The 25327-nt window shown below is 41.5% G+C and overlaps 1 protein-coding gene and 1 long non-coding RNA gene across 2 annotated transcripts in view; one reads left to right on the top strand and one right to left on the bottom strand.

Annotated features, from left to right (window-relative positions):
- Positions 1 to 25327, bottom strand: part of zgc:172282 (leucine-rich repeat and fibronectin type III domain-containing protein 1-like protein) — a 186607-nt gene that overhangs the window by 22546 nt on the left and 138734 nt on the right. Inside the window, exon 9 of the mRNA XM_037084608.1 lies at positions 1272 to 1921. Coding sequence (XP_036940503.1) covers positions 1272 to 1921 — 650 coding nt within the window. The remainder of the gene's footprint in view (positions 1 to 1271; positions 1922 to 25327) is intronic.
- LOC119011467 overlaps positions 1 to 25327 on the top strand; it is an 86923-nt gene that overhangs the window by 53680 nt on the left and 7916 nt on the right. The gene's annotated exons all lie outside the window — the stretch shown is intronic.

The raw sequence follows: 25327 nt of genomic DNA, 5'->3' as shown, positions 1-25327 counted from the left end.
TCTGGTGATACTGTTGTTACCAATTCAATGTTTAGTTGAAACAGACAGCTAACATTGGCGACTTAAGATACTACAGTGAAATCAGACAGTGTTTAATCAAATCAGCCTGTTGTTGTGGTGTCTTCTTATTACTATGTAGAGGACTTCAGTCGAGTAGGTGGTCCTTTAGTGTGGCCCCGTCTAATCGGATGTGATTCGTCTAATTGGATCTCAGATGCATCCCCAATGCATCTTGGGAGTGTTCACACCTTTACTTAGTGTTGCCCACTTCTGACAAATCACACAGAACGTATGCTGATACAAGGTCTGACTCTGCATGTGTCATAGAAACTGTGTGTAAAATATCTGTCATACAAAGAGGACACACAGATGTGGCAAAGTGTCCAAATTTTAACTTACTTCAGACATTTCAACTTTTCATAAAAAAGGAGGGTCCTTGGATATCCTTCAATCTGGTGTTGAATTTCAGCCAACCTTCACTAGCTTTTCTTTTGCACCAAAGTAAAGTTCCTTTTCCGCTCTTAAGCACTCTGCTTGTGTCATTCCTAATGGCCAACAAGCCATTTCAGGGTGCTTAAAGTGCAATAGTTTGTAGTACCCTAATGGAGGACACCCAGAGAAAGATTTCTTCTGCCCATGACACTGCCAAACTACCAGTGCATTGGAATTATGCCCAAACAGTGCAGTGTCTGGCAACAGGGTCACAGCGCCTTTGAGTAACAAAATAAGCTTAATAGTTGCTAAACTTCTTAAGAGCTTCAGAGTCATTGAGTTGCCATATTGCATTGTTCTGACATTAAGCCTGGTAATTGGCAATAAGTAGGTGTAGGGAGTGTAGGGAGGTTAATTCAAGAGATCATGTGAAAACAAATGCAAAGTTTCTTATAGTGAGAGACGCTCTGACCAGATTTGTCGACAATCACAGAGAAAAGAGTTAACAACTACTTCAGATGCCACATCATCTCTATGCACACCCTTTGTCTCTCTTACTATCTTCCCAGTGCAAAAGGATGGCGTCTCTCTTATTCATTCTCTTGTTCACACTCTCTCAGTTTCTCACTGTTCCACTCTCTGTTATTGTCTTGCTCAATTTCACACCCTCAATTGCACATTGTCTATTTCTCATCCTCCATCCCTCTCTGTTTCTCGTATGTCTCCCACCCACTCTCTCTCTGTCAACTTCTTTTTGTCTTTCTTTCCACCTCTATGAAATGCTTCCTCCTTGCTCTACTGCTAGTCTATCGCTTCCTCCCATATCTGTCTTTCTATACCTGCCAGTTCCTTGGGAGAGGTGGGCTCTTTGGCGACAGATGGCGGTCTGCTTTTCATCTCAATGGCGACCCTGGAGGAGAAACGGGCCTTGGTGGGCGAGAGCAACTCCTCATTGGCCGAGGAGTCAGTCCTTGTCATTATGCTCCGTCCGCTGCTCTCCTCCTCGACCAATGCCACAGTGTCTCTCAGAGTGTTGCTAGGCGACATCGCCCTGGACGGCGAAAGAACTTGGTCGTCCTGACTGTCAGGCATTTTTGAGGCAGAGCGAGGGAGGACTTGGACCTGCCCACCTCCTCCTTGTCCGTTGCTCTGCGGCCTCGCCGCAGTTGCAGCAATGGCTGCTTTTCCATGGCCTGTCCCTTGGTTGCTGTAAACTTTGTATCGTATCATTAAGATGATAATAAAGACCAGCACAGAGGCGACAATAATCCCTCCAATGATGATGATCATAGTACCACCTAGGAAGTGGCTGTGCAAAGCTTGGCACTGGCTGAACTCCGTGTCCGTGGTGAATGACAGACAGCCCAAAGGGCGTGTGGCAGTCAGTGATGTGACGACGTCATCAAACACGGCCAGGACACAAAGATCGTAGCTGCGTCCAGCGGCGAGGTCCCGAACCAGGAAGTCATTGCTACTTGATGGAATCATCCTGCCAAAGGAAAGACAAAAGAGATGAAGATATTATTGTCAGATGTAATTACTTGAATAATAATAAATTAACAAATTAACAGACATCAATACAAATATATATATATGCGCGCACACGGGAGAGGGGCTTTAATTTAGTCTACAAATTCTTAAAATTCATTAATTTCACATCAGTTGCTAACATGACAAACAATGTTTTGCTCTAGTCAGTTTACAAAAAGTCAGCTGAACATGCAAAAGTGCAAAAGTCTGACAGAGAAAATTATACTTGTAAGGCAGGCTTGGGGTTAGGGCTTGGTAAGAGTTATACAAATGTACCTAGATTAGTTACTACAAAAAAGATTGTACAACCAAATCACAAATTACAAAACATTTGAACAGCTCAGTGTTATGTACCAGGCAAGAAAGCAGCACCTAAAGCTGGAGAGACATTTCAGTTGGCACATGATTGAAATGAAAATTCTGATTCGGACAACTTGTCCTTGGTAAATCACCAAAATGAAGAGCTATGCTGGGTCGAAGCAGGAAGAACAGGAAGTTGAACCAATGGACGCCTTGATCGTGTTTCGATGAAAGACCAATATGCCTGACATCATTACACAGTATCTTACAACAGTGCTCTCAGTGACATTGCCCTGTCAGGTGGCTCTCATAGAAACCAGTTGGAATAACAATCAGAGAGCCAAAACACCTGCCAACACAAACCAACTGTGTCCAACTCTGTCTGTCTACCCACCGTTAGACTGTACCAGTCAAACAAGCAGGGTCATATAACAAAAACAAACCTAACCAAAAAAAAAAAAAAAAAAAAAAAATCCATTCCCAAAATGACTTATGATTACAACTGCCGGTATTGCTCCCTTGTATTCTGTTGTGTGCTATTATACGAAAGCCACAGCAGTGACACATGCACTATCATCATATATTTTCATGCGGTGCTTCTGCCCGTGGCACGACAGCCACCTCATCGCTCTTATTTCCCCAGAGAGTTTGAATTCATAAGCCTGTGATCTGACGAACACTCACGCGGATCCAACTGCAGATCTGCTGCTGTGGAAATTGTCGTTCTCTGATTAAACACATTCCTGATTCGCACCACTGTCGACTCCTATCTCAGTCTCTCCCAAGGTAAACACTGTACATCCAGTTTTTCCCTGTCAGAGCGGATTCCTGGGGGGAAATCCAGGGGGAGAATATCACACAGGTAAACAGGAGGCAGTGCGTCTTCTATGTTTTTACTCTCTCTTTCTCTCTCCTTGTGTCTTTGCTCTCTCCAGGGGTCCTCGGGATAACAAGAGGAATTGCCAAACGCCCATATGTCAGCGCTACATTTGATCTAAATCATATTTCCCTACTGCTTCACTCACATTTTCCCCAATGAGCTTCCAGTCATTGTGCTTATGCCCATCCCTCCCCCATAAATGTATTTCCACCTCTGTACACAGACAGGCAAGCTTTGCAGTAAAGTCAGAGTGAAATAGAAATTATGGGAGGTTTGTGTGCTTGTGAGAGCCAGTGGGCAGCAGGGTCTGGTCTCAGTGCCAAGCTCATCGATGGCATTGAACCTCCACCAGGAAGTATATCTTGGCAGATAGCTCTGTGTGTGTTTCAGCGTGTGTCTGTGAGCTTGTGTGGTTGTGGAAACGTCCCTGGACTGAGTTCTTATTAAGAATCGAACCAGGGAACTTTAACTGCCGTGATGTCTTGCCGTAGGGTAGCAGCATGATTTGAGAGCTGTGCTTGACCAGGGTTCTCGAAAAGCAATTTCAAAAGAGTGTATTGAAAGCAAAAAAGTTATAGAAAACAGCGGCCTGTCAACACAGTTAAACTTCACAAAACTACAAACTAGGACGTCTCCTAACTGTGTTTGAACAAGATGATGCCGTGGTTGTTTGTCTCCTCATCTTCGCAGTGTGAAAAAAAAAAAACTAAATCATAGTTTATTACGAGGAGAAGTCAGTGGGAGACCCAGGCTGGCAGTGTCCTTCAGTGAAATCCTCAAAGCACATGTGGGCTTCTAATCAGACATCTGCGCTCTGACACACTGCTTTCCATCTTAACAAACAACTTATTGCTCAAACTTTGCACGACATCTTTGATGTTGTTGAAAACCGTGATGAGCTGTGATTCTCATGACACACAGTGAGGTGTGTAAAAGTGTTGCTTAGGAGCTAAATAATGTGACTCAGCACACGTTGCATAAAAGTCGTGACTGGTGATAATTAAATTGTCATGGAGACAGCTGGATGGAGCAACATTCATCATAACTTTTCACAATGTTCATACAGTCGTTTGAATATGAACCGGCAGAAGACGCAGAATTTGCTTTAGCATATTATCTTATGTAAATATTGAGAAATGGCTGGTGGTGTTTAGACTGGTTCCTCATAAACCTTAATATCAATATGCATTTTTATCTACCACCAGGCACAAAATCTCCTAAGGCTGACTGGTGATCCACTTAGGCTGGCAGCCTGGCTCCATTTCTATCAGTTTCCACATGCCCACTATAGACTCAATAACTGAATAAACTCATCTTTTTCCCTGTATTGTTGGTAGCTGTTACTCAGGAAAATGGAGAGAGATCTGATTGTCTTTGTGGCAGTGGCGGCGACAATTACACCACTTAGAAACACTATAAAAGTTATCTGTGTCTACTAAAACATGTCATTTCAAATGTCATGTTGTAGAATTATGACACCGCTGGCATTTAGATTGGACTATTGACCTCCCTCTCACTATGCTTTTTTGTCTGCCACTGTGCACAAAATCCTCCAGGAAAATGAAGGTTGATTGGCGATGCAGTCAGACTGGCAGCCTGGCACCATTTCTGCTGGCTTTCACATCTCCATTAGGGACTTAATGAATGAATGAACCCAGGATTTGTCTTGTGATGTTGCTGGGTGTTGCTCTAAAGCAAACAGGTTGTCTTTGTGACAGCGGTTCCAACAATAACACCTCTTAAAAATGCTAGAAAGTCATTTGTTCCCACTTAAAGGGCAATTGAAGGTGTTGAATGTGGGTTTTTTTTGTTTTGTTTTTTTTCAAATTGCCTTGGAATGCAGCAATCAACATGTACAACTAATTGGTAGTTTAATCAGGTAGACTATATGTATATCAGACAATTGTATAATTGCTGCCAAACATGGATTTTGTTCTCCTCTCTTCTGCTGCCAATTGTCTCACAAAGTGAGAATCCACCAGAGAGACCAGTATGAGTTATTATTTTACTTCTATATACTGACAGAGAATAACTAATGAAGGAAGTTTAGTGTGTACTGACATATATTCTTACCAGCTGTAGACATTTCCAATTCGGTGTGATTTTCTGTCAGTCAGTAAGTCTGTCTGTCAGTTTCATTTCAAGGAGCTCTCTTTCTTGTTTATTTGATTTGTTTCATTGGATTTCAATAATGACACGGCTACAATAAACAAAATATTACTGTCGCATCCTTCTGTATGCACCCAAACATCAATCTGCAAAATAATACAAAGTCAAATAAATTGTTGAATTAAGAATGAATGACAAAACGAGAATCTGGGTAAACTAGGGAGGACAAAGGACATAAAGACCCAAAATGTAATAGTTAGCTGACCCCCTAACTCACACTTGGCTAGAAGAATCTGTTCTTGGCATCACTCTGCAAACCCCACACACCACTGGGCTTGATCAGTGCAGATGTCAGGTCATAAATATCAATTACGTTATCACTGAAGCAACTCAAATCAATCTAATCTAATCCAGCCAAATTGCCTGAATCAATGAACCCCTTCGCGCTGGCCAGATAATCTTTGCCAACCACAAATATCGCCTCCAAACACAATCCCTCCTATGATTGTCACACAGGGCGAATCAGGTGGAAATCAGCTCTGAAATCCCCCAGTGTGCCCCCAAACAGCCGCCTACCCACTCATCAGTGTTCTCTCCTTAATAGGATTCAAACCGGGAAACTTGCACTGGCCAAAGGCTTTGCCAAAGGGCAACCTCACACAAACCTAGACGTGAGTGGGAGGGATGACTAGGAGGAAATTCTTGGTGGGGGATGTAATTTAAATGAAATACCACCACCATCTGCCTTGTCAAACTGAGTACAAGTAGTAGAATTGAGTAGAAGACTCCCTGAAAGTTCTGAATGAGGTGTAGCGCTTTAATGGCAACTCCTACATTTGTGTACGCATATTTTTCATACTGTTCTTTGGATGTTTTTCTTTATTATATCAACCGTACTGACGTCTATAAGGGTTTGGTTCCAGAAAAACCTCAGAGCTATGAAGGACTTAATGTCTTGCTGAAGGATACTTCAATAGACTTCTTGTTTACCCCCCGACAGGGTAGACAGATGTACAAAAATGATCGCAGCAACTTCAATTATTTCTAATGGAATCAGCATATGGTATTTGATTTGCTCATTGGCTAGCATCTGTTTGTGTTTTGTACATCAACAGTTATACAGATGTGTGAGGACTAATGTCACATTTACGACATATCAATAATTTGGGGGTTTGTGCACAAGGATTGCTGGGCAAAGCAGAAGTGGTTCTGAAGGCCCATTTGACACTGCAATTGCACCGGATGATTTATTCAGTTAATGGTTTCAACCCTGGGACACACACATGCGCTGACATACACTCAGGGAGAGTTAAACAGCTTGATGGATTCTTTCGCTCCACAATGCAGACACACAAACTGCAAAAAAACAAAAAAAAACAAAACTCATGGTTTGTATGACACTGCTGTTCTCTCGCACGCAACACACAAACGGATCAACAGTCGGTAATGTTTTGTCACTCCTCGGTTTATCCTCACACCCGCAGGAACACGTGTAAACACACCCGTACATGAGCGCATGCCCGCACACACGATTGCAAGTCTCATTCAAATACACAAACAGATAAACCATCTCGCTGTTTGAACTGAACAGATTAGCGCTCGCCATGCGATCTCGCTCTGTGTACACATGCACAGAAATACTACAAGCATGACAATAGCCTGATTAATGTGGTGGAATGACTGCCTGAGCTGACAGATCCCCAAAGTTCTCCACTTTTCAACACAATTAATTTATTTCTGTAGCACGAGGAAGGCTTTCTGCACATGATCACTGGCAAAAGGCCCGCATTAGTGTGAGCCGGGGTTTTTCACGTGGGAGAGCGCAGTAACGGCAACCGGCGCTCAGATCTGACACCTTGCTGCTGCAGTAAAAATGCAGATTTTTCAGACTTTATTCTTTTCAGACCAAAAGCTTTTGCTGCTGACCTTTAAAAAGCATGTCTCGTTGGACTGTGTTGACCAAGATGATGGATAAACAGATTTTCTTTCATTATGTCAGGGTCAGGTGTTACACCAAAAGTCACAGCCGCAAAAAGCAGCAGCTCTTAACGTCCTCGGTAAAACACAAGTTATAGAATACTTTAACAGACATAAAAGCAAAGAGCAGGATGTGCAGGTAGATGGACTTATGCCCAAACAATTCCCAGAACAAAATAACGAAAGTAATTTGCTTTCAAATAAGTTGTGTCAGTGATATGAAAGATAAAATCTGTATATACCAGTTGGGGAATACATGAGGAACTGCCATGCAAGTGTAATGCAATATGTGTGGATATCCATTTATGTAGTGGAAGTAAGGTGAGAGAAAGAATTGCATAAAGCAATGCAATACCGTATGAAACATGTACTGCACATGCGTAAACTGTACCGTGTAACTGCAGGTGCACACTGGATGAGGCGTGCAACATAAAACATGCTGCTATTATGTTACTGGACGCTCGGAAATGCAACTGGCCTGTTGTCTTAGAATAGCTAAAGGAATTCAATAAAAACGAAAGGGAAAACCTTGGCCACTGCGGATATCAGTGAGAGTAACCCTGGAAATAGCAGAGGGCACACTGTTTTCTTCTCTCATATGAACATAATTCAATACATCAACTCCAAGTGTGTAAATGCCATCATGGTTGCTTCAGTTTAATTTGATTAAAAGCACAGTGGGTCACGAATCCCATGATTGAGCCTGAGATTGAACCCTTGTTTACACTGTTTATAAAAATGTTCCCTGTGTTCATATTAATTTCCACCTCAGCCAGCATCTACACCACCTGCTGCCAATGTGCTATTTCAATGCATTACCCCATTTTTTGGCATATTTTCAACATTCAAATGCTGATCAGTGGCATCGGGTGAAACCTTTGTTGGGAATGCGTATGTCAGCTCATATGTGCTACGACAGCACCAGATACAACAAAACAGCGACCTATACCTTTACTGTGTTATCAAGGTGTTCACATTACACTATTTCTTACTAATCACTAGTGTCTGGAAACGAGAACTCGTTGAAGTTAAAAAAAGAAAAATGGTTCCAAATGGTCTGATTCTTCAGAATCATGTACCGAGCCTACGGATTCCTATGATACTGCAAACTTACAACAAGAAATCATTTTCAGAAGCTTGGCTTCATTTTACAAAAAAATGGTGACAACAGTGCCAGTTGTATTGTCTATATCACAGTTGTTTCAAGCAAGGGTGGAAACACCAGCAATATGCTCAAACACCTTTTTACACAGCATGGGCGTAAATTCAAGAAATGCCACATATCTAAATCTATACACATGTAGTCGCTTCCTATTGTACAGTATGAGGAGGTTAAAGTCCATATAGAGACGAGGTTGTTGAAGGAAGGTCAGGCCAATTCAGTACTTTTGATTTGAGGATGTGTTGTTTTTTCTAGGACTAAGAAAACCCAAATAAAAATGAATGCTGTACACCTATTCTCTTGTCTTATCCATTTTAGATGAAGACAGACTATAAATCTATCAATACAGGAATCAATAAAGAATTGGACCGATGAGCAGAATCAATAATGGCATTGGTCCCATCCTTACTAATCACATCACTTGCACATTGTTATGAGCGCGTCAGAGGTGGCTAAAAGAAATTTTCCTATAAACATGATGGTGAGCCATTGTCATGGAACAGTTGAGCCCATTCTTGTACTTGTTCTGTGTTTAGTTTTGTACTCTTAACTCTGGTGGAGGGTTTGCATTAATCTTCAGCGCCCTCCTTTGTTTCTCCTTCTTAAGTCAACCCAACTTTAGGCAAAGCAACTTTAATAGACCTATAATGCATTAAAGATCACTGCCATTAAGTAAGCTGTCTCTTTCTCTCTGCACAGTTCACTCCTCGGCCTCTGGTGTTAATGACGCCTATTAAAACAAATTGCAGCCCTAATCTTCACTGACTATTTTTAACTGTGACTGAGAGCCCCATGCAGTCTCACAGGAGTCAGGTAGAGCTGGGGTGCAAGTCATCCTCCCCAGAGCAATCTGTCACAACACATGTATCATACTGACTGCTTAACAGCTATGGTAAAGCTGCCATCTCATGTGCAGGTTTTCTTTTTTTTTTTTTTTTTTTTTTGAGGCATGATCTGGTTCTGAGAAAATTGTTGGGAGCCTTGGTGCTCCTGTCGACGCCAGGGCTATTTTCTTGCGCATATCTCTCTACATTTGAACGGAACATACATATTGACATGTTTTCCCCCCCTTCATCAGCTCTCCATTCTCGGCTTTTCATCTCTAACTGCTTTCAACACCACTGCAATCGAAGACTGGTAATTACTGTCATTTCCCCCAGGTTACTCCTCGCCCTTGTGCCTCAAAGCACAACTTCACGGTGTAATTCACCATTTAACTGCTTGATAACTGCAGTGGAAAAATCCCAGTGAGGATTGGTCAGAATGTTCACTCTTTCTTCAACAACCTAACATCACATGCATGGATGGATGTATGGATTGATGGAATGGGTGGATGGATGATTAGACTGGCGGACGGATGGACTCACCGGCCAGATTTTAAACCATGATGTTGCAGATGTTTAAATCACAGACATATAAAACCATGAATCAAAGATATGAACTAAAGGGTCCTGTCAACAGTTTTACAGACAGCTCTTTTATCATTGGTCTAGCCTGAAAATGGCTTTTGCACAGTGGCCACTGGGCCAAATTGGAAACAAGGCCGAACACCATATCCATCTTATCTTAGAAGCATGTAAATGACACATTATCATTATTAAGAAAATGCTGTGTGCATATGAAAACAGTCATCATCAGATGTTAATTTAAGGATAAACTTGTTATTTAGGCTCAGCCTTTCACACTAGTATATAATGAGAACAAACAAAATGATGCACACACACACACACACACACACAGACAATGCATTCAATAGTCAATACAGAATGGCACCAGAACTGTCACTGGGTCTGTAACAGAGGTGTAGTCAGTCTGACTAAGGCCTCTGCATCTCTGGTCAAATGGCATTAATAGACACTAATAGCCCTGTTATCAGCCGCTCTCCTTTATTAGCATGTCATTATTGTCTTGTCGCAGGCGACAGCAGGAACAGGTTCGTTAGAGGCACTTGTTACAGAAGCGCGCTGATGAGGGGCTTGTTGTGTGTCTGCTGTCTGTGTGCGCACGTTCCTGAGCGAGTGTGTCCAGTCTGAGTGTGGCTGACATTTCCAGGCCTGCTCCAGATATGTACACTCACGTGCACGTCCGTGCCTGTGCGTGAGCGTGACATTTCCATGCTGTCTGCATTCAGTGATGTTAACTGACAGGAGGACGTTTTGTTTGTAAATACTGTCCATCAATCAGCCCTTGGGCCCTCGAAATGCACACGCACGCACACACACACATAAGGGAGCACACACACACACTTAAGAGATGTCATGCAGTCACATCCAGAGCCCTGGGTTCTGACTGTTGATCTAAGCAGAACGTCAAGTGAATATTTATGATAATGTGCCCCGGCTGTTTTTAAATAATTTAATGTGCCAATTATTCTTCCAGTGCAGACAGAGCAGAACAGAGGAGGGCAAAGGGTTGACAGCAAAGTCCCTGCAGCACACACATCCTGTCCGTCCTGCTAGACACGCTGCAAAAAATGACCCAGAGCAGGGCACAGAGTTGAGCATAAATGGACAGTTTGATGGATGGATGGATGTGCGGACCTACAATAAGCTTCAGATCAAACAGTGGGATATCTCAAACCTGCCAAAAGAGTGACATTTTTTGTTTCTTTTCCTTTTATTTTATTTATTTATTTTTTTTGCAAAAGAGAACCATTTAACAAAAAAAATACCATCGGAGCTCGTCATTTCTTGCAGAACGGAGCAGCCATTAGCTAGTCACAGGACCCAGGGGACAAAATGTGATGTTACAAGCTTTAATTATGAAAATAAGTGCCACATAATTAATCATTCTTGGTGCACTTCCCCTTTGAGACTGTGTGAGCTGAGGGCCCGTCCTGTCGCCGCCTCTCAGGAGGTGAGCCATCCCCCCTCACCTCCCTGTGGGGGAACTGAGTCAGTGTTTTAAAGCACTGTAAGATTTTAGCTCTACTGGTGTTTTGACACAGGCCCTCTCTTTTCTTTTTAATCACATCATATCTTGTCCTACGTCCTCCCCCATGGTTCCTCTTTATTCTGTCGGTTTTCCCTTTTGTAAGCCTCTGCCAGCCCTCTCCTGCTTAATTTTCTCCCATCATCTCCAATTTCCTTGCCTCTCTGTCTGTATAATTTCTATTCATTCTCTCTCTCTCTCTCTCTCTCTCTCTCTCTCTCTCTCTCTCTCTCTCTCTCGATCTCGATCTCGATCTCACCCACATCCAGACAGATCAGATTTCAGAGTTGTGAGACAACCTTCAGAACATTTGCACTTAAATCACTTTTATAGGAGATGTAACTGGTGGTTAAATCACCAGATATTTTTTCCTATTACCAGTGACAAAATAAAATGGAGGGGGTGTCTGCATAGACATGGATTCATAGTCATTCAGTTTTTTAAAGATAGCACCCACACTGACAGGCATACAAATTTCAAACAACCACGGTGTTATGTGCTGCTGTACCATTTGCTTTATGAAACACTGCAATGAACTAATGTACAGTATATGTCTTCCAAATAAAATCTCTCACATTAATAGATCTTTTAAAGCTGCTACCATTTTTTTTTCTCCTTAATCCCAAATAGTTACATTTTATGAATGATTACCTATAGAATGAGCAAAAATATTTACAGAGGGCCCACAATTTGTTTGTAATGTATACATATAATACATAATTCACAATGTGGTTAATCGGTGAGGTCAAAATACCACAATGAGGTACTTATCCGACACACAGCTTAAATAATTTATGTAGTTACTGCTCCTATAAAGAGGAGCAGTGATGTAAAACGCATACTTTGTAGAGTAATTCACCTTGACAGTGATGAAATATTAACTGGACTTGATTAGTTACAGTTATGAATAAATGACGCATATGTAAAGTTCAAGAAGTACATTGTGACAGAAGTCACGTCCTTTGTCTCGTGTGTTCCTGTAATCATTGTTGGCGTTTATGGCTTAATAGCACAGTCTGTGTTTAATGATGGTCCTGTCATGCTCCAGCCCCACTGCCCCACTTACAGATGGCCACTTTCTACTAAATGCACATAATTGTACTGTAAGTAGGTGATCAGCTAGGGGTCATTAAGCAACCTGTTAGGCTGGCAGCTTGACCACATTTGAGATTGGTGTTGAATAAGTGTGTGAGTCCACCAGGGTTGGGCAAACTGTCTACCCAACAACTAACAATATATCCATGCCAAAATATGGAGTCAGGGACTCCTCAATCCCCACACACACATTTTTGTTCACTGGTCACTTTAGCAGTTGGCTCATGATTCTGTATATGCTCCGAAAACAAACAAACAACAACAACAACAACAAGAAACTGTAAATACAACCGTAACGCTTCTGAATTCACATTTCTCTCTCTCACTGAACTAAGAATAGATAAATTCTCACACAATTCATTCAGACTACACAGAACATCGCCCAAAAGCATCCACTGTTCCATCAAACACCAGCAATGGTTTGCTTGAAATAAATCTAAACATCACCCACAAAAAAAGTGATTAAAAAAATATATGCCCAATCGCCCAACCCTAGTTCAATTCCTTTAACTCAACCAGAAAGCATTACTGTGCCAACAAAAAACACACCGAGTCTACCACTTACAGTATCCGACCAGAAAGAATGAACGCCTGGCAATTGCAAAACAAGACATACAGCTGAACATCCTGGGTAAAACCGGAAACCAAAATAAAAAAAAAAAAACAACCCATATTAATCTTTAATTTTTTAAGAATGAATCAACACTCATTCACTTGAGAGGTGACTGAAACTGTCATCATATCGACTATCATTATGGCTGTAACCTGTGTGTGTCTGCCAGCATGTCTTGAAGTTGGTAGTCATCTTGGTGTGAGACTTTTCTATGGGAAAAGAGGCTGTAATGAAAAAGGATCATGCCGGTTCTGAAGTAGGCTGTATGAATCAATCAGGCCTAGACCATACTCCTTGGTGAAAAAAGGTATGTTTTAAGTAGTCCATCATACTTAAGCCTACTTTTCTTTAACAGAAATGAGAAAAGGCTGGTTGCAGCAAGACATCCAGCAACAGCTCGCTCGACCACTCGGCATCAATTCATTCGCTTGCATTCCTTTGGCAACCGGGCTGCGCAGATGTGAGCTAATGCTTCTTTTTCGAAGCATCTGAAGAATCGTGTTTGCAGCGGCTGACCTCTGCCCTTGTCGATTTATCTTCATTTTGCTACACTCCATGTGGAGTGACAATGCTGTTGTTGACAGTGTTTGTCTCCACAGTCACACACACTCCTGTCCTCCCATTCCCCCCCTTTTAACGGTTCTCCTTAACCTCCCACTGCTTCCGCTTCGCCTCCCTCTGCGTTCTGTCCTGCATGGACAGAACAGCACGTTAATACCTCAACATGTTTTTACAAGGCCATCAATCTCTTATATGAATTTTCCAAACTGGATCGCTATTGAGGAAACAAAAATCTTGCAAGGACACAGAGAAACAGAGAGAGTGTTGGCCTTGAGGATAAATGTTTCCTTGCTTTATGTTAGTTCACTCTGTTAGCGCTGTTTGTTGAAAAATTCAGTGAGTACAGCGAAATATCCAGAGTAATATAGAAATGTTAGCTAATGTAATTCTATTGTTAGGCACAAATTCCAGGTAAACATGAAAGCAAATATGTTCTGCTTTTTTCCCCCCTCCATTTATCAGTTTCTTGTGCATAGAGAATGGAAGCTCTTCTCTCCCACAGAAAACACTGCTCTTGAAATGCCTCGTAAGTAGTCCCGCCCTCGATTCAGTGACTAAGTAGTCATTTTTCAGGTAATTCATGCCTAGCCGCAAGTTTGGCATGTACAGATTAATTTAGCACAATTAATTTTGCTCTGTTGCTGTTAGCGGTGCTGGCTCAGGCGTGTGTGAACTGACCATTCAGAGGAGACTTGGCATTTGGGAGGAGAAGCCTTAAAGAGACAGGATCTACAACAAAACGTTACAGGTGTGTTTTTTGAGCAATAAAGCATGTAAACCTACCCTAGTAGTAAACCAAAATACAATTATGAACCTGATAATGAACACAACATGTCTCCTCTAATAAATGTTTTATTCAGCAGCATGTCATGAGGTCACTGTTTAGTTTGAAGAGAAGCATCACAGCTCAAGATCGAGTGTCAAGTCGAACACGAGGACTACGATGCAGTAGATGTTGGATGAATCCAAACGTACAGGGTACTGTAGCTCAAAAGAAATAGTTTTAAATTGCAATCAGCGCAGAGCTTATATGATGCTTTGCAGAAGGCACAGGATCTAACAAGAGAACTACATTTCATTACATCACAGCCATTACTGAAGATGCTGCATTGACGAGTGTGAACTCCAGCTGTCTCCTGGACTGGACCTATAGAGCATGAGTCAGTATAGAGCCGGATCAATTATGAAGAGCAGCGAATGATGAGAACAAAATCCAAGTTATGGATCCTTACAGTGGGAAGAGGCTCGCCTATTTGTTTTGCACTCGACATGCCCTTTTTAAATCAATTTAGTATTTTCTTTATGTTGTTATAAGATGAGTATTATCGATTAAGCCGGGGGTCGATGGAAACGAACACAGTTATTAAGAATCCTAATTTTTGCAAATGACTGTGGCTAATGTGGATTTCACAACACAGACTGTGAACAGCTTTTATGATTTCTTTATGGAAACTGAGCTGAAACAATATTTAAGTATTTACCTATATTACACAAAAATCAAATTTGGTGAGTGTTAAGACATTTTGTGCATAGAAATGATGAGATTCCTCTGAAATATTAATCATTCTCTAACCAACATATACTTAAAACCTGGACTCAGTTGTTAATTGTAAGATCAGATCTGTACGTATGCTACATGGCACCAAACTGAGCACTCTCTTTCCCCCAAAGTCAGGAGCGACAAGCTAAGTGATTTTTCTGATTTCCCATTTGAAAGACAAGCAAAAAGCAGACAGCCGATCACAAGTCTCAGGAGCGAGTGCTGAGAGTCAATCAGAGCCTTCTGCTGACCTCAGCACTATTGTGACAGAGAGACAACTGCTGACACACACACACACTCTCTAACAAGGACAATAAAAGGAAGAAAAAAAAAAACAGCACTTATAAACTCACGGACAGCGGAGAGTACTTGCACTCTCTCTGGAGAAAGTCATATTGTTCTGACAACTTTTCCTCGTCTCACTTTTCATTCTTGTCCGCAACATACGCTGTGATCTCTTTTCTAAACACACTTGTAATCCGACTGTTCTCATTTCTCCAATCCAAAGAGAATTTGGATACAGTTTCCAGTCCTAGATTCATTTGCAAATGCAATAACTGCCTGTAGGTATAATAAGAAGTATAAAATCTCAGCAGCTGCGTTGGAGTACATTTGCAACTTTATTTTCCCGACTTTTCTTCACAGTGACACATTTATTGTGGACTGTTAAAAACATTTTTGAAGGTAGATTCTTGTGATGCTCTCTCAAAGAAACTCACAACAAAGAATTCAGAAAAAAAGTTATTTCTCTATTTCACCTTCAGCAGCAGTAATGAGGATGACACTGACCATGTTCCTGTGTGTCCTATACGTTCTGCAGCAGTGACAGTGGGTATAGGTTTTGCCAAAGTGTGTTTTAGTACAAGCTGTAACAGTGTAGGCTGGTAAAGGTTTCACCCTGTGAGCCTGTGAGCCTGTGTGTGTGTGTGTGTGTGTGTGTGTGTGTCATCGTGGCAAAATACGGTCCTGGAGACACGTTTTGCAGCAGGAACTAACACAGAGGCAGTTGTTGAGAACGTTGCTTGGTGTTCTTATGTCTGTCTGAGCTCGACGACGTCACAGACTAAACAGACAGGGAGTGACCGACTGATGGAACACAGCTGAGCAGCAGAAAGGGTCGTATAACAGACAAACAAAAGGAGGAGATAAACATGAGGAGATAAACTACAGAAAAAAAACAAGACGGGACAAACTACAAAATATGAATGTTAATGCATTAGATATTGAAGTTCACATTAAATACAATAAATGCCTGCCGTATGGAAACCGAGAAGAACGGCTGCGCTTGCAGTTATTTGCTTTAAAGATGACCGCAGCGTGTAAATGTACCTCAGTGTCAATAACCATATATCGAATCACGGGGAAAACATTCCAACAGCAAATGGAAAAAAAGAAAAAAAGTTCACATGAAGTTCAGATGGTTTGCTTCAAACTCCCAATTATCACATTATCTTGAGACATCGGCCTCTTGTTTTCTGGAGATAATGAGACAGCGCCATCTGCTATCACGGAAAAACAAGCTTTGTTTGTTACATTTATGACATGAAGTACTCAACTTGTGATCTTGGGATAACAACGTTAAGAAAATAATTGCAAGCGCAGCCATGCATTGCTTCTGCACAGTAGTCCTACAATTGCCTTTTCTTCACGCGATGGGTTTTGTGTGAAACGGATTCATCTCCGGGTTCTGCGATGTTCCGACAAGTGGTTGGATCCAAGCTTAGAAACATTGCATTTTTATGTAACTACTCTTTTGGGAATTTCATATCTTTTATGAATGACATTGCTGTGATTGCCAACGTAGAAACAACCCCGTCGTATCTTGGACGCTTGTTCAGATGCAGCCGGGAGCTTTAATGTGAAACGCTGCAGAGTAATCCCTTTTATTGCTCTTGATCAAACTCTAATGTTCGCTGATTCTGTTTAAGAGGCTTAGATGCTTTGTCCACCGTACGACTCTACAAGCCAAGTTGACATTTTATCATGCATGGCTTGTATTCACATGAGAAGAAACAGGAAGAAAATATAGCATCCTTGATGGGATATTGTTAAAAGAAAATTACATGGCAGATGATCATTTTAATTTGTTCCCCTCGCTTCATTTTTAAAACCCATCAGAAGTGGGATTTATGAGAACAGTGTGGTCACTTCTCTTTCGTGACTCACCACAACACATGGAATACTAATATGTCATTTTCGGGGACTATAATGGGATGATGTTTTGTCTTGCTGGCTGCCAAAAGAGATGAAGGAATCACAACATGCGGGAGGCTTCCAAGATGTGTTAGGAGTGTGTGGCACTGCAGGGCTCGTGCTCTTTTTTTAAATAGTGCTGCACCAGACACGGATAAGAAATACCACGCCAAGCTAAATGTCTGAGAGTTTCCAGTTCTGTGACATTATGATGGCATTTCTGTTCACAAATGATGTTCTCCCTTTGCTCAAAAGACCGTGAATCCCTGAGTGAAGTGGAGCATTTTGCTGTTGAATGTTAGACAGTATCAGACTCCAACTCTGGTCGCTTTCAAAAAAGAGGGGCGTGGGATGATCTGGCGCTATATCGACCGTGACGCATGGACCTTTATTCGCCACTCAGGTTTCACTCTGACCTTTACCTATGGTCAAGAGCTTTGGGTGGTCACCAGAGGGATCTGATTATGGATTCCAGCTGCCAAAATGAGGTTTATCCACTGGGTGGGCCGTGAGACAGAAAGGAGAAAGGCAGTCTGGAGGGACACCAGGTTTAAGCTCTCGATCCTGTGCATTCAGAGGAGCTGGATGATGTTGTTTGGGCGCCTAGTAGGGATGCCAGCCCCTTATGTGTGTGTCCCTTTGAATGTACACCAGCCACGGCTGAGTGAGAGGACAGCCCATGGGAAGCCTAGGACATGCTCAGAGGCATGCTGAGGGGTGGGTTAGGGCTGAGGATAAAAAAGGAGCAGTTGCTGTAGAACTGTGGTTCCCCGATGGTGTGCTGTCAGGCAGATTTAGGTGTGTTGTAGGATCGTGTTATAACCTGAGATTATAAGGTGCAATATACAGCTCTTCTACAAGTTACTAATTTGTTTTCAGACCTTTTTGTTAACATTCAATTCCTAATACCTAGGCAAATTGTTTACCCTTATAAAATCCTTTAAAAAGCCCTACATAAATGACTAAAGACTGATTACAGAGCACATGCTGTAGAGGGTATTTCGCAGGGATATGAATAGGTGTGCCTTAAGATTTTGACTCGCCCTTCGGTGCACCTTGGGCACAAAACATTTAAACCTTTGTGTAAAAGTACTTTTAAGATTTACTGTATTTTTGTTTTTGGGTCAAAGTCATTTTTAATGGGAGTGATGGGGCACTTTAGCGATAGCATCAAAATCGCTATTTTTTAAACACTAAGAAGGCTCGACACAACATGAAACTTTGCTCGTAGTATCACCAGGGTCAAGGTGAATGCTGCTGCTTGTGTTGACAAATGAAACATGAGGTGAAGAAAGGAAAGACAAAAATGTGACAGTGCCTGAGAAGCAGTGCCTGCAGTAGCTATCAAGACACTCAATAACAACACATTCTGATTTATCAAAGAGGGATTTTTACTTATTTAAAAAACAAATCCAATAACATTATGTTTCCTTGCTGGAACTGCTCTTCAGCCTCCAGACTTTAACAAAACTCAAATTAAAGATTGTAAAATGCCTGCTGTAGTCTGGCATTAAACATCATTTACAGTAGTAACAAAATACATGATGGAACACCGGCATTATGCATAACTGATATTCATGTTTAGTCCAAGCACAGCCAAGAAAAGCTGTTTGTTTTTTTCACCATGTTTGATGGTTGAATAATTTATAGCTTGTGGTTGATGCTTCCTGGTACAGTGGCTGACATACAGTTTTCACAACCGTGTCACAATATGAAAGCAGTGTTCTTTGTTCATTGAGGCATTCAGTATTTCTTTTTTTTTTCTTTTTCTTTTTTTTCTTTTTTTATGTGTGCATTCCTCCAAAATAAGCCTCCGCTTTGGTTAATACATTCCCCACGACTCTTAATAATCAATCATTCAACAAATACCTGAATAACATTCAGAGCTATTCATATGAATGTAAATGCCACTTCAGCCTGCAGTATTTTCACCTGAAAGGTCACTGTGGCCTTTTTTTAGTACCAGGAACTTTGCACAAAGAAAAAGCACAATGAGCCCTAAAATATCAGAATGAAATTCAAAGAGTGAGAGCCGTGGGAAGGCAGAGGCATATTAGAGAAGTTCTGATAATGACAACAAACCACATGAGCACATTTTTATTATTCCCTCTTGTCCACGAAGGTGAATAGCATGTCTTGAATGTGTTATGCATGCAGGGAGGAAATTAAATCCCTCCCAGGTAGACAGAGGTTGAACATGACATCATGCTGCTCAATATGGAACAGACCTTTGGGGGAAGGTTGTTAGTGGGACGCACAATGCAAAGTGAATGATGGATGGAAGGTAAGTGGTTGTGTAAGTCTGGACAGGAGCTGTCTTTCTTGTGGCAGTCAGAGCTGGCTGTAGCATGGACACAGGGACGGGCACAAATGGCATTTGTGAATGACATTCAAAATGGGTCAGTTGGTTTAATGGCGCCCTCCACCTGGAGTTTTATGAAGTCTCCACCAGCTGCCCTTGACATGCTCGAACATGTGACTGCAATGCACTGAACAAAGCTAATCTTTACTGTTAACATTGTGCCCTTAAAGATAGAATAAATCAATATTCTCCTCTGGTTGACATATGATTTGATAGTAAGAGATGCATGACCTTCACTCTCACGGAGTCACAGGGCAGAGAACAACCAGAATGAAATAAAGTCAAAGCTAATCCCCACCATTGTTACTAGTGTCTGTACCATTCATCTTAAACTTTATTTATTGCATTCTCCCGACCGTTGTCCTCTGATGGCGGCTGTCCAATACGAGGTAAATATAGAAGTAATCTGTTGTAATATTGCAGACATATAGGATTTACTCAAGGATTAACCCCGTGATTGAAGCAAGACAATGTCCTTTGTGACAAGATCCAAAAGTAATTATCCCGAGTTGATACTCTAGAACGACCTTTAAGATAATATTATGACACATTACACTGGGGTAAGTACATAAAGTCGACTGTAATACAACAGAAATTTGTACTTAACGGTGGATACTTTTAATACATGTGATAAACAGTTTTTTTACATTTTAAGGTCAGCTTTCATTTTTCAATTTATCACTACTTCCAGTTAAGTCAGATTTCCTCCTACTGGTATGATAGTTTCACACCCAGTTTAGTCAAGAGTCTGCATGGATCCTTAAAACCATGTATGGCTAATAATAGTGAGACATTTTATTGATCTCCATAGTGAAATTGCCTCTCCACATGTCTTCCCCGACATACAGAGATCAGAGATCGTGGTCAGCTATAGGCCCAGCAGGAAGTCTCTTGATAAAGGACACCTCAGCGGGAAGAACTGTAAACACCAACATCCTGTGGTGGTTTCTTTATCCAAGATAAAAAAAGGCCATTTTAATGGGGAGTGAAAAAAAAAAAAAAAAAAAGTAGAATATCCCCTTTTGTTTGTAGACGCTATGGGTACAAGTAATCTCCTCTACTACTGTTTTACCACAGTCATCTTTGACGTTAACAGAAAGCCTGACCTTACCCCTACATTTGACTATAACGGCCGGCCGTTAGAGGATAAATGCAAGACTTCATGTCACCTTTTATGACACAATTTGATTTTGGTGTGGTCAGTGTCTACATCCTGACCCCAAACCTGTTTTAATCACTTGAGACAAGTGCAAGAAAACTACAGTAGTAATATGTATATTGACTGATGCTAAACATGTTGACGCTACATTTCAACTGAGCTACTTTTTCTTTCCTCCTAGAACCCAATCAGGATAAAAGGTTCTAGTATTATGCTATATATGAAAATATGATAATAATGTATAAATTCATTTCTTATAAAAATAAATGGATTAATGCATAGCTTGAATATATTACAACATAAATGGTGAATAAATAATAACAACGTGAACAGAACTGTACTGTACTGTACACAAATACTAAAATGCATAGATGTGCCTCAGAAGCTTCAGAATCCCACATGAATAATAACTTTTCGTATGACACACACCAGAGTGAGTGATTTCTAAAAAGTGAGATTGATCATATATTGGTAGAAAAAAACTAGCTCAGCCAATTACCGATCTATAGATCCATAAGTGTCTTAATTGCTGGCAGATGGTTTGCACACTGAAGGTAAAACAAATGAGGTCACCATGCAATGGAGGAAATCCTGACACGGGGGAAAGCAAGCTTGATTGCTTTGGATTTAATTTACACTCCATGGATCCATTTTTCAGTTTGACCGATTTCATGTGCATTTATTCATCAATTTACTTGTCATCTGATTTTAAACAAGTCAGCTGTGGTACTGGATATGTCCTGCTAATGCCGGGTAGACAAAATGGAAAAAACACTGAAAAATAAAGAGGCACACATGTGACAGCGCCACTTTTGTGTGACTGCAGCGACATATTTTTAATCTATTCTCCAAGCAGTGTGTTAATGTAATATTTATTACTCTACTTTTAGGGTTGTTTTCTGTTAGTCAGATGGCATCAACAATGCATCAGCAAAGCAGTAACAATGACGATGACTCTCCCTAAAATTGTCTTCCTGATGCAGCATATTATCCTAAGAATGTCTGTATCAAAGTTAAAATCCCATAATTCTCCTTTAACCGGCTCTTTTAACCCTGTTTCATAAGATGGTTTTTGAATGAAATTGGGGAAGTTACTGAACCCATAACTCTAATCTCTATCTTCCTCCCTCCCTCCTGCCACCCATTCCATAAACCCGGCGAACAGGAAGAGATAATCTAGGGTGGAGATTATTGTGAGATTAGTTGTGTCTAGTGTATGTCGTGTGTTTATGTACCGCGTCGGGGCAGCTACGCTCCTGGTCGTCGCATAGGCAGATGGAGGGGAGGCGAGAATGGATGCAGGGGTGGACTGACGATAAAGAGACCGGTGGGCAGATTCATAGTTAAACACAGAAAGACAGTCAGAGCAACAGGAATGCGTAAAACAGACAGTGACATGTGGCTTTGCCTGAACAAGGCTGGGATGTTGCTACATTGACCGACTTCTATTGAAATATAAATGGTTGACAGCCAAGCGACCTGGTTGGTTATTTTTGACGTATGCTGTGACCTGTGCGGTCGCCACGCCTTGCAAGTCAATTACTAACCTCCGTGCAGCAATGCATGAGCATGATGCTTGCTGACCCTTTATCTTGCTATTTCTCGCATGTTTGTATCGTATAGAAAGCATCACCTCTACGGTAAACACTCTGAATGATTTATAGAGTTAGTGCTCCATACATCAGCGCAAAGTGCTGGCCGGAGTCAGCTGCCTTGAGTGAGCACGGTTAACACAAGAACCACGGCGAAAACACATCCCTGTTTCGTAAAAGTCAGACGTCTAAAATAGCAGAGGTCCCAACACCGACCTTCACGTTATCCACATTACATTCCATGCACACATTACATATAGTTTCTTTGTCAGCTCTGCTGGAAAAAGTTTCTGCTGCCAGTTACATTCGTTCTCTAAGCCGAAGTAAATATAAATGCATTACTTCATCCCTCTGACTGTTTGGCTTTCGCATTTCCCTCAATAATTGCTGGCAAAGTCCATTTCGTCTTCAGTGCTGAAACTCTGTCTTCGATATGTTGAAACTTTATGTTTTCTGATGTTGTATGTTTCAGTTGATTTATGCTGCAAAGTGAAGTTGATAGTTTTAAAGTCATTTTTCTCGCCTTCAATTTAAAAGTAAACAAACAAACGAAAAACCCTCTCAGCTCTCGACCATGAAGGTGCTGATGAATGGCTGCATCTTCATGACACTGATGAAGTAGTGCTTCTTCGTGCCCCAACTGTCAACTGTATTAACTGGATCTGCTTGTGTGTGTGTGTGTGTGTGTGTGTGTGTGTGTCTGTGTCTGTGTCTGTGTCTGTGTGTGTGTGTGTGTGTGTGTGTGTGTGTGTGTGTGTGTGTGTCTGTGTCTGTGTGCGTGTGTGTAATTAGCCAAATATGTGTTGTTTTCTCCACTGCCAATCTCACATTGTTTGAAGGGAAGCAAAGAGGGCCTGGAGTGTCTGCCTGAAGTGAACGCAATACATCAAGTGCTGATGTGTAATGAAATAAAAATGATGTGGGTGCTGTTGACACTTTGGTATAATGCTCCCCTTGCCATAATGATAGACAGCCAGACAACGCTGAGAGAGAAATGCAACATATTTTCAAAAGCAGAAAAGAATTTGAGCATGTCCACTTTACATATAATTTCTTTGTCAGCGCTGTTGATAAAGGTTTCTGCTGTTAGTTACATGTGTTCGGTCAGCGCTAGTTGACACAGAAACCTATGGCTTCATGTCACCTCACATAAAAATGGGAGGAGTTGTATTACATGTCTCACTCACGAAGATAATTAAACAGTAATGAAACCTTAGATGACAGGTATTTCACTGTTACGTGAAACCATTTAAGAAGCCACTATTTATAGTTAAATTGCGACTGACATTTGCAACTGCATTTTATAAAGCATTCCATTGTTTGATTCAAGTGAAATAACTATTTAATGTACTAAGTATTTTCCCTCATTTATGATAGTTATTATAAAATGATACTCTTGAGCCTACTTGCATGTAAGTTGTAATGACATGTCTGTGCTATGTTCAAATGTTGAGTGTGTGATAATATCTTTTGGTTACATAGTGTTTTTATGAAAAAAAAAAAATAAAAAAAAAATTGTATCAGGGCTGCTGTAGCCGGCTCCCCCCAGCTGCATGTCGCAGTGTCTTTGAGCGAGATAATGAACCCCAAATTGTGTGAATGTGGCAAGTGTTGCAAAGCACTTTGAGCAGTCAGTAGACTGGAAAAGCACTACAGAAATGCAAGTCCATATCCATTTACCATCATTACATAGAATGGGTCTGTACTAACAAACTATTTGGCCAAATGTGCCCTTCTGACTGTATAGTGTTCTTAAAATACACACACACAAACACACACACACACACACGCACACACACACACACAAACACACAGGTCCTGTAGCTCCAAGTAAATAATGTGCAAGGACAAACACACACATACAGTCACTCTCACTGTGACAGTCATAACCAGGCAGGGGGAAATGTCAGTCTCTTTGTCAAGCAGAAGAGCCTGACAGAATCAATTAGCAGGCAGGGAGAATGGAGAATACAGGATTCAATTAAACTGACAGCTTTCCCCATAGGCACACCACTCACTGGGCCATTATTCAACCAAAATATGTGTGTGTGTGTGTGTGTGTGTGTGTGTGTGTGTGTGTGTGTGTGTGTGTGTGTGTGTGTGTGTGTGTGTGTGTGTGTGTGTGAACATGAGAGAGAAAGAAAGAGAGAGGCAGACATAAGTGTGTGTGTGTGTGTGTGTGTGTGTGTGTGTGTGTGTGTGTGTGTGTCTATTTGTGTGTGTTGGGGAGGGTATCTGTGTGTGTTTATCTAGAGGATGAACTCATTTCTCTCCATCCGCCCTGGGGTCAGCTAGCTCTGTTAGGGATTTAGATCCACACAAACACAGTCACAACCTAATCCCTCCTTCGGCCGTGCCCACCACGCCACACACACACACAAGAGTCCGCAGTTCAAAGAGCGGCCTTGGTATCAATACAGCGGATTCATAGGCCACATTAGCATTAGGAAGGAAAATGGCTTTTTCCGACACTGGCTTTGAAGAGAGCTCCAGCATCGGGGAGATGTTTCTATCAGTCTTGATTATAGCCAAATGTACAGACGCTGGCAGGGGTGTTGTTGTCGCTCGGCCCAGAGGCAATTTTCTGAGCCAAAACAAGGCAGTCCAGGGGCATTCACCCTGGGAGAAAAGAAGGCCACATTTGGAGATCAATAAGGCGAATGTAGCTGTGAATATACATTATGTAGTTATAAATGAGACTGCACAGTAGCTGCGTCTGGGTGGGTGTGTGGAGGTTGCACTCGATTGTTAGTGTTATTATTGTACGCCGAGCACTGTTGAATCTGGACTGTGCGGTGCCTCGGTGAGTGTTGTTGTCAGTTGTTTACAGTAATTCATCAGTAATGGAAGAATGTCTCCCTGTTGTTGTGAGTGTTTTTTTTTTTTTCTTT

The sequence above is a fragment of the Acanthopagrus latus genome, chromosome 2 (assembly GCF_904848185.1).
Source record: "Acanthopagrus latus isolate v.2019 chromosome 2, fAcaLat1.1, whole genome shotgun sequence".
Classification (NCBI taxonomy): Eukaryota; Metazoa; Chordata; class Actinopteri; order Spariformes; family Sparidae; genus Acanthopagrus; species Acanthopagrus latus.
The sequence above is the reverse complement of the archived record's forward strand: the minus strand, read 5'-3'. Positions and strand labels throughout refer to the sequence as shown.